The sequence below is a fragment of the Leucopleurus acutus genome, assembly GCF_964270905.1.
Source record: "Leucopleurus acutus genome assembly, chromosome: 2".
NCBI classification, from domain to species: Eukaryota; Metazoa; Chordata; class Mammalia; order Artiodactyla; family Delphinidae; genus Leucopleurus; species Leucopleurus acutus.
In genome coordinates this window covers 74,598,983-74,609,709 of record NC_139143.1, presented here as the reverse complement: position 1 = coordinate 74,609,709, position 10,727 = coordinate 74,598,983, and the positions used below count along the sequence as shown (strand labels likewise).

At 40.5% G+C, this 10,727-nt stretch overlaps 1 protein-coding gene across 1 annotated transcript; it reads left to right on the top strand.

The window, feature by feature from the left end:
• Positions 1 to 5,304: 5,304 nt before the first annotated feature.
• Positions 5,305 to 10,195, top strand: RGS4 (regulator of G protein signaling 4; the record flags this gene model as incomplete). The annotated part of the gene is made up of 5 exons (XM_082861028.1): positions 5,305 to 5,445; positions 8,370 to 8,474; positions 8,784 to 8,845; positions 9,383 to 9,549; positions 9,956 to 10,195. The coding sequence occupies exons 1-5, from the start codon at positions 5,402 to 5,404 to the stop codon at positions 10,193 to 10,195; spliced, it is 618 nt and encodes a 205-aa protein (XP_082717154.1). The 5' UTR covers positions 5,305 to 5,401.
• Between the last annotated feature and the right edge of the window lie 532 nt (positions 10,196 to 10,727).

Sequence of the window (10,727 nt, the reverse complement as noted above, 5' to 3'; positions counted from 1 at the left end):
GATAAGGAGTTTAAATTGTCATTTGAGGGCAAATGGGAGTCCAAGGTTGATTTTTAAAGAGATAAATAATGATCATGATGCTAATCAATATAAAATTGTGTAATATAGTCCATATAATAAAAGTTATAAGTTTTGAGTTTCCCAAGTGTTCCTGATAACTTTGGCATACACTGTGTCATATAATCTTAACAACATTCATTCAACAAATACTGTCGAGCACCTGTCATTAGATAATTTACTATTATCCCATTTTTCACATTAAGAAGCTGGAAGTCACAAAGATTATCCCAACTTTCAGGCCCACTCCAGTATATGGAGGAGCTAGAGTTAAAATCCAAGTCTGCCTGACTATAAAGTTCAAGCACCTGCCATGACATCATGTCACCTCTTTCTACTGGCATGAGGTAAGTGAACTCTTATGAAACTACTGTTTCTATCTTGGGCTAAGTTCTGTTAAGAAAGATTTAATCTCTGAGGCAGAGATATTTTTGTTCTTCCCTTACTTCTGGGGAAACAAAGATTTTCCCCTCCAGTTAATTAAGTGTCAAGCGTCAGGGTAAGAGGCTCTGATTTACCGCATGTGCTCACAAAGCTGGATGTAGAGAGCAGGACACATTTCCCAAACATAAGACAAACTGGGAAAGTCCCTGTTCATCTTCCTGGTATACAGCATCCTCCAGCTGGGTATGTTTGCTTTTTAGCTTGAAAAATCAATAACTGTGAACTCTCAATGATATCCAGGCCATTGTAGTTTACAATACGGGGGAAGGAGGCTTCTAACAGCTGAGAGGAAATTGTAGATGGTGTGAATGCCACCTAAGGCTGAGCCCAGGCCCACATCCGCCCTAGTGGAGAGAGGTGCCCCTTCCTAAATCCTGGTGGAAGCAAAGAATCGGACGCCTGCCACAACAGCTTATCCTTGTATTAGATTCCCTCAGAACTCGAGCAATGCTTTCCTTTGTTCTCCCTGAGCTAAAGGTGAGGAAATTAGAAACTTACCTGGAGACCACACACAAGCTTATATTCTGCTGTGGCTTACTCTCCCCCCGTAGGAAACAGCACTTCTTTATCCTTTTTGTAACAATACCTTCCAGATGTTCAGCATTTTACAGTTTAAGGAACACTTTTATATGTATTACCTCATGTGATGCTTGCAACTATCTTGTGCAGTATTATTTTTTATGATCATCATCTTTCACTTGGACTATTGCAGTAGTCTTCAAACTTTTTGCCAGTTTCTCTCATGTCCAATCTATTTCCCTGCAGTGCTGCCCAAGTGCTACTTCTAGAACATTAATATTATCTGGGATTGGCTAGCCCCCCAACCACTACAGGGTAAAATCTGGTCTTCAATGTGACATGAAACACCCTTTGGTGTCAGAGTACTCATCTATCTTCATTGCACTCTCCCTCTCCCCCAAAGCTATAATCACACTAGACATCTCTATGGTCTCCAAAATATATGCTTTCTTTCAACCTTTATGGTCATGGCAACATAGAGGTCAATGGTATAGGGGTTAATAATAGAACCGCTGGACAGTCTGAGCTGAATACCTCTCACCACCACTTAGAGATGTAACCTCAGGTAAGTTACTTAAACTCTCTATGTCTCATCTGTAAAATGGGGTTCATTGCAGGACCTTATTTCAGGCTGAATTATGAAAAATAACTGATTTATTAACATAAAGTGCTTAAAATGGTATGCTGCACTATCAGTGCCCAATAAAATAAGCTGTTATTATTTGCCCTCTATTGTAATGCTCTTCTCTTCTTTATACATCTGCTAAGTCTCTATTCATCCTTTAACAGACTCTTTTGTGAAAACCACTCCAAATTTCAGAGCTTGTGTTTATTCTGCATCCTCTGTTCTTTCCTCGAATTTTATATAAACAAGTTTATAATAATGGCACTCAACGTAGCTTTTTCCAGTTATTTAAAGATCCTCCCCATGAGAGTGTGAGTTCCTAAAAGGTACAGACCATTTCTGATTTATGTTCAGGTCACTAAGACCTAGCAGAATGTCTAGCACAAAGATTCTAGAAAATATTTGTGAAGTAAATATCCATTTTGCAATGTAGAAACTCATGAGCTAGGATCCAAACTGCTAATTCTGCTAACTGGTCAACCTGCTTCCATGCTCCCACCCAATCCATACTTCCAGATAGCCAGAATGATTATATCATGCCCATCACCTGCTTCAATCCCTTCAGTAGATTTCCATGGCATGTTGATAAGGTCCAGCCTCCAGACCATGGCCTACAAATCTTTGCAAGACCTGGCCTCTACTTCCCCATCTCTACTTCATGCTATTCTCTCCTTGTTCTCAATTCTCTATCCATGCTGGCCCCTTTTTGCTCTTTCCCAATTATATAAAGAACATTTTCATTTGCTCTTACCTGTATTTGGTATACATTTTCTAGGCTTCTCTCATGTCTCATTCTGATCCATCAAATCTCATTTCAGATATCATCTGTTCAAGGAGGCCTTTGCTGGCCACCTTGGCTAAATGAGCCCTTTGCTATCCAGTTTCTTTCATATCACTTGCCTATTTTCTTTATGACATGGGTGAATCTAGAATTACTTATTTATTTCCCGACTCTTTCTACTGGGATGAAAACTCCATTAGGGTGTGGACCCTGTTTTCTTATTCACCATAGTAACAGCGATTCTTCAAACAGTACCTGTCACAGAGTAGGAGCTCAAAAGATATGTCTTAAATAAATGAGTAAATAAAAATTAAATCATTTTAGAATAAAGCTCTTCCACATCACCAGAATCATCCAGAAATGACAAGTCATAGAATAATAGAATTTAATGCTTTGTGTATGTCGGAGAAAGAGGGTGGAAAATTGTCAAGTTATCATGATGTACCAGTCCTCGCCTCCCAAATGAAAAATAAGTTAACTTATGAAAAGCTTTTCCAAACACTCTTTAAAATATTAAAACTCCTAAGAAAGCGAAAAATCATAAAGAAGTGAATAAATACAAAATGCTCTCACAGATTAATGGACTAGTCATAAAGCTAAAAAGACCTAGTTTTAATAGAAAACGAGAGCCGTGAGGTTTGCGGCAACTCCTGCAGTTATGGAGCAAGAGAAAATTAGGCAGGGTGAGTTTTCCTTGAATGAAGAGTATAAAAGTAATATTACATTTTGTTATCTACTGTGTATAATGTAAACAAAAAAAATATTTGCATAGCACTTTACAATTTAGAAATACCTCTGTTTACATAGTTTATCTCATTAGATAAGACAATTGAGTGATAGGTTAGCAGTAGAAAAGCCACATACTCTAGCATCAAGAAACCAGCTCTATTAGTAAGAAGGCAAATCACTTTCCCTCTCTGTTTCCTTTTTGATAAAATTAAGGTGTTAGTCTAGATTGTCTTAAATCCCATTCAGCTCATCTGAATATTTATATTTAACTCATGACAAACCAGGCTTCTCTTTGATCTAGGTCCAAGATATCAAGCTCCCATCAGGTCCTCATTCATGTTCCCAAAATCAGATTATTTAAGTGATCACTATCTTGGATGCCCAGGTAAGCAAAGAAGGCCCTGGTCCCTCTTAGGGTGACCATCTCTCTCTTTTAATTAGTCCCTCCTCTTTGATGCCATTTCTGACTGGTTTATCTCCCTGGGTCTACCTTCCTTGGCCTCTTGCATTTTGCATTGGGCGGTAGTCCCTTCCACAACACCACTGAGGATGGCTGCCAACTTCCCAAAGAAATTCATTTGTTCTATGTTATACCTCAAAGAAAAGTTGCCCAGTAGCTAATCTAATACATTTTTTTCTGTCTTCATGGGAGAAGACCAGAGATTTTTCCTGTAATTTAAATGCATCTACTGGAGATTATGGTCTCGCTGCGCTTTTAGATTTCTCGGCCGTCTCCTTGTTCTGCTAGCCATAGACAGGGGCTAGCAGTGAGGGATGTTCAGGGTCATGTATGTGGTAGGGGCCTTGCTCTTTACCACTTTCCCTTCTATATTCTTGGGTGCCTTTGCATCTCACTGGAACCCATCTATTTTTCATCTTCTTTGCCTAAACCCTTAGATGCCTCAGCTTCTTATAACAGAAGTACAGTTCCCTGTATCTTATGATCAGGAACCTTTCTGCTTTCAAAATGAAAGCTGTTCAGTTCTGACATAGCAATTACTTTTCTCCTTCCACCCATAGCCTTCCTAGACGGAGAAGATCCCTCTGTAACTTTGATGTGAGTATTTGAGCTACGACTACACGATGTGAAACACCTGCATGATTCTTTGAAGTATTCAATCCATCATATTGTGTACCAAAGATAGTAACTGTCCAGGTTGGTTCAGAAGCACCTGCAGGGTTAGATATTCTTATGTTCACTGTGACCCTGGTAACATGCAAAGCAAACTACCTATGTTTCTTCTCTCCCTGTCTCACTGTTTCTCAATATTTTGAAATACTAGTTTGGATACCTAGAATTGCATAAGACATAGTAAGATATAAATCCACTTACAGATAAGAACAGGTGTCTATATTTGTTCATTTGTTCCCTCCTCTTGTCTTCCGGCTGCTGTTTTGAAGCATTTTGCTGGAGGCAGTCATGTACCAAAGAGATTGTCAATGCTTGGATGAGTCCTGTTCTTAGTAAGAGTTCTAGAAAAGTATTCCACAGTTAGGCTGATTACAGATGTAGCTAATCTATTTTCCCTCAGCTAGTTTTCTGTGCTGCCAGGTGTATAACTGTCTGTCTTCCAGCTATTCTTCCCGCACATCCCTGTGTGAACGTGGCAACAGAGAAAGCAACTTCTGCAAATCCCTGCCTGGAAACGATGGATCCTGCCCACTCCCTTTTGGAAACAGTGAGAATCAGATTTTAGACCATGTATGAAATAATATTTCTAATCCAAAGGAGGAAGTGCATTGAGAGTCAGCCCCAAAGTAAGCCCATGAACTCCTGCTAGCCCCTTTCCCTCCAGGAGGCAAGTTCCCTTGACATTGTTTTTACAGACAATGAATAAACCCCATGTTTTGTAGCATTGTAAACTTATCTTTTCCTTTTCTGGACATTCAAAACCTCAGACATCCGTAGAGCACTGAGCAAGTTTGTATTTTCTGTATGTCTACTTTGCAGGAGGATTTTTCTGCCTGTTCACTTTGCATTGTTGCGTCAGCCCTTTCTTCCTTATCTCTTCCAGAGGCTGGAGAGGCAGAAGGAGGCTGAGAGGAGATGGTATTACAGAGCTGCCATCTGATTGGCTGGATGGTCTTGGCTGGGCTATAAATGAGACCCCTACAGGCTTGGGAGGGAGAAGCTCAGAGGATTCTGACAGTATCTTTACCGGAGAAAAGGCAAAGTGTGCTCAGAACAGAAGCCACAGCTCTTCCTGCTGCATTTCTTTCCTAACGTGAATCCCACACTACACAAGATGTGCAAAGGACTTGCAGGTCTGCCGGCTTCTTGCTTGAGGAGGTAAGATTATTTTCAGCCACTAAACCAGATAGTGTTAAACTTTCAGATAGACTTTTTAAGTTGTTTGCATATCCTACTTACTAACCTGGTTCTTTGGAATTAGAAACAATGTGGTGAGGAGAGCATCAGCCTCCTAGCTTTCCTTCAAGACTAGCTAGAAATTGTGACTTGGGAAGTGTTCACTCCAAATTTTGGCATCCCATATGTTGCTTTCTATGACCTTAGTCTTGAGGACTGTTCTGATCCTCTGACCAAGCTAGTTCTAATTAAGAAGTGATATGAGGTTTTTGGACTATATACAGTGGTCTGTAATGTCTCTACCTGTGTTACTGTTATTTGAATATCACTGAGGTACGTAGAATCATGGGTGTGGGCTTTCTTATTGTATACGAGATCTCGTTTTGGGGAGGATACCTCAGAATGAAGTTTGGCTACATCACCAGAAAGGCACTGTGCTGTCTGTGTGATGCTGCAGTATCTTTCACTCTGTGTCCTTATAAGCAAATGCTACAATAAAATAAGAGTTTCAAAACCAGGTCTCCCTTATCTCTCTGCCCCTACCTCTAGTTCTCGAAATGCCATATGTGATTGGTGGTTGAGAAATATTGATCATAACAAATCAGCTAAGGGCTCTGTGGAAGATCTCATCTTAAAGACATTGTTTTGTCAAAGTACTGTCTCTTGACTAAAAAAAAAAAACCTTAAAGATATGCAGCTACTCATATGTCTTTGCCGTTTTAAAAAAGATATAAATAAATGCTTTCATAGAATGCTCATATATTAGCTGAAAAACTACAAAACTAGTGCCTATTACATTACTTAATCTTATAAAGTAAAAAGTCAATTTGTACATGTACCACCCCCTGTCTTGTTCCTCTGCAAACCTTAAATTTGCAGGTGAAGTCACCTTAAATTTCAGTTCAGAATTATCTCAGAAAGCACAGTCTTTTGTGTAATCCTAAGGAGTTTACCTCCTGTCATTCAGGAGTATGAAAAAATAATCTGTTTTTTTATTTCATTCTTTCATGGCTACTTTAAAATGAATCAGGAAGGTCTGGCAGGGAGCACTTATGAAAACAGTGGCCCTGACCTCCACCATTAATTTCCTGAACTGAATAGAGCAAATCAATCCAAGCTTCAGTTAGCTCATCTAGAAAATTAATCATACAAAATACAGGAGTGTCAGGAGAAGGTTATGCTCTGGTAAATATTTTAGGAGACAGGTGAGTAATTACTCTAGAGCTTTGCCTTCCAGGAGCTAAGAGGCTAACCTGGGGAGGTAAACTCTATATCAGCAGGGTCAACTGCTCTTCCCTTTCCTCACTGGTGAACTGTGAATCATCTTGTCCAGCACCTTCATTCTCACATTGGTGCCTGAGGCTCCAGGGGGAACGTGAAATGCTCAAGGTCACGTAGGTGGTGGGTGGCAGAGTGCAGATCAAATCCAGGTTTCTTACTTCAGAGGTCAGTGGAGTCATCTTGGTTTTTATTTCTATGGTTCTATTGTGTTATTAGGACAAGTGTAATGTACTTGCTAAGAGTACTTTCAAGTCTTCGTGAAAAGATTCTGCGTTGGTCGATAACTGTCAGATCTCAGCTGGACCTGGCATATGGAAACATGAGATGATTTCTGTTTTGACCCAATCACAATATACTTACATTATCACCTTAGAATCACTGCAGGCTTCATGATTAGATCTTGCTATCATTAAGGAAGATTTTGTATCCCGTGACCACTTGGGGAAACAGAGGAGGGAGAACAGTCTTGTGAGGGAAAGAAGATACTGTTTTAGGGGCAGCACAATAATATAATGGATTTTAAACTTTCTGGAGAAATGCACATAGGTAAGGCATTATTATATCAGTAGCCATCCTAAAATGTCCTTTTAACCTTGTGGCTTCATCTTCCTCCCTCTAAACAGGAACAACTCGTCATTCATTTAGTCTTTCATTTCCTTCAAAACAACATTTCTCCTTTAAAACTGTATCTCAGCTTTTATAAGAAAAGAGATCCAAGCAAAAGAATAAATAACAAAAAGTGAGGAGGTTGAGCTCAAAGCTTATTAAAAGGTCCTCCTTTTTGAATGAGTCACATGCCCTGCCGTACCCTAGCGACCTATTAAACAGTGACCATAAGCTGGAAGCTCTGCTCCAATTAAATAATCAGGAGCTTCAGTGATGACTCTTGCTTGCTTCTCCTTATTGTTGTTTTTTAAGCCTCAAATGTGCTTTATAGTGTCAATATCCTTATAGTGTAGATGTTAAAAAGGAAAGTAGTAGCAATAGCAGGAAAGCTTGCTTTCCTTAGAAGCAAACCTGCAGGAGCTCAGGTTTCAGCCTGAACATTTGTGTTTACCCCCTCATTTTCCACTCCTCTCTGCTGGAGCTGCACACCTCCATAATGTGACTTGCTCACCACATCCAGGCTGGAATGGAACAAACCCTCACTTCCTCAGGTTCTTCTCCATTGCTCTGCTAGCAGTGAGGCAGATGGAAGTAGCAACTACCCTCCAGAAGGTGGCGCACAACAAGCAAGTGCTATATTTCACCGTTCACTGCTTGCTCTCCAATACCTAAAACTTACTCAGAGAATAGTCAAGTTTTGAATGTGTTTCTGCTGAAGATACCTAAGTGTTCCTTTGGTCAAAATGACAGGTTTACAGAAGAGGCTCCGCAGTTAGACTGAAGGGTCAGAATTCCAGTTACTGATGAAGGAGGCTGTGCTCCAGGTTTTGCAGTAAGTCATAGGCAGAAGCAGAATCTCATTTTCCTGAGAGTTCTTGCCAGCTTCAACTCCTATATCCTAAATAAATTACCCCTGCCCCTTTACTAGTGATGAGCCCTTTGAACTGTACCATTAGGGTATCTTCTAAAGAGAGCTCTGTATCATTATTCTTTTTTTTTTTTTGCCCTCTTCTGTGCAGTGCAAAAGATATGAAACATCGGCTCGGTTTCTTGCTGCAGAAGTCTGATTCCTGTGAACATAATTCTTCCCACAGCAAGAGGGACAAAGTGGTGATTTGTCAGAGGTAAGGGAAAAGGCCTTGGCAAAGAGCCACTGCGTATTAACTATCTGATGACAGAGATGTTCTGTAAGGAGAAAAGGAAGTTATGTCCCTAGTTAACCTAGATTTGGATCATGATGGCCTCCATTTCCATGGAGATCACGTTTGCATTTGAAATTTCCATACATCTAGTGGAAAGACGGCCCTGTGCAATGACAGGTCTCAGCGTAATGATGGAAAATAAAATCTCTGGGTTTTATTCAGGATCTTAAATGTTTTGCCCCCATTTTGTATCCTAGCATTCAGGTTATTCTTTCTCTGTAATGTCTCTAGGGTGAGCCAAGAGGAAGTCAAAAAGTGGGCTGAATCACTGGAAAACCTGATTAGTCATGAATGTAAGTATGACAACTTCTCCCCCAACCTCCACTCCCTGGGATGAAGATATAGCACACTGGATAGACAAGTTATCTCATATTATGCCTGATCTCATAGGCATTACAGAAAGCCTTGGATTTCTTCTGCATTTCAGACTCAAGAAAATCAGCCTGCTTAAAATCTTACCATATCCTAGAGCTTTGTGACATACAATAGAAAGCTCATACACAATCCATGTGGAAAACCATCTCTTTCATCACATAGAAAATGGGTAGAGGAAAACCCCCAAATATTGAGATTTCTTGCAGAATCGACCTCAGTTTCTCTTTCCCAAACTCACTTTGGCAATTGAGGGCAGCATAGGCATTTCAGAAACATAACACTTTCTTGAAAGAGACTTCAAACATCTGACCTCCAGTGACCTCCCAAAAGGAGGAAATAGGGCACTGTTTGAACGGATGCCTTTTTCCCTCAAGCACCCCAGCTTTATCTGCAATACGGTGCCCAAGAGGGCAGTCACTGTGATGACAACAGTGGTTCCTTCTCCTCTGTCACAGGTGGACTGGCCGCTTTCAAAGCTTTCTTGAAGTCTGAATACAGTGAGGAGAACATTGACTTCTGGATCAGCTGTGAAGAGTACAAGAAAATCAAATCACCCTCTAAACTAAGTCCCAAGGCCAAAAAGATCTATAATGAATTCATCTCCGTCCAGGCAACCAAAGAGGTAGGTCTGCGTGGCAAAGAACTGTCTGCATCCTAGTGAAATTTTCTAGACATTCAATGGCATGGATCCTTAGACGATGTGAATTAAAGGTACAACAGTGAAGCAGGTTATTACAATCTTGACAACCCCAAATAAATAAGTTAAGTAAAAAGCTCTTTCATCCAGATGATCTCCCGTCATGAATTTTTTTGGAGGAATATCCCAAGTTTGTGAGAAATCATTGAAGTTATTACCCTACCCACCCTGAAGCAGTTGAACATTTTATGTTCTCTCACGTGTGCCAGGGTCGAGCTGAATGTCCTTTTTTTCACTTCTGGGGTATAGAGAGTGCACACAGTACAAAGCATGCAGCCTCCCATCCTTATGGGGTAAAATGTCTAATGAAGCCTTGGACTCTGGCCCTTAGGTAAACCTGGACTCCTGCACCAGGGAGGAGACAAGTCGTAACATGCTGGAGCCTACGATAACCTGCTTTGATGAGGCTCAGAAGAAGATTTTCAACCTGATGGAAAAGGATTCATACCGCCGCTTCCTCAAGTCCCGATTCTATCTTGATTTGGCCAACCTTTCCAGCTGTGGGTCAGAGAAGCAGAAAGGAGCCAAAAGTTCTACAGACTGTCCTTCCCTGGTGCCCCAGTGTGCCTAATTCTTGCTCAGTGGTGGAGGCTGAAATGCCAAGACTCTATGCCTGGAAAACCTGAGGCCAAATATTGATCTGTATTAAGCATCAGTGCTTTCTTCACATTGTAGCCTAGTGTTCATGCTGCTGGCTATGTGTGAGTCACTCCCATACAAAAACTAGATTTTGTTTTGGTGTTCTGGTGTTCATCAGGGCAGGACCTCATTCCAGTCCAATTTTCCCAAATTCCTTTTAGGGTGCCATGTGAGTAAGTATCCAGATAATGGCCTTGTGGGTCTGGATTTTCTCTCCTGCCAACAGTGTGACCTCAGGTTGGTTGGTTGGTGGTTGGGACACTTCATGTGACATCCACAGGCACATGTGTTCTGTTAACCAGCACTTTCTCCAAACTCGAGATGTTTAGATGAGGTTGATCTATTTTATGTACATATGTGTGTGCATGTGTGTGTATGTGTATATATATATATATACACACATGTACATATGTACATACACACATTCTGTATATATGTATGTATATATACATACATATAAATTT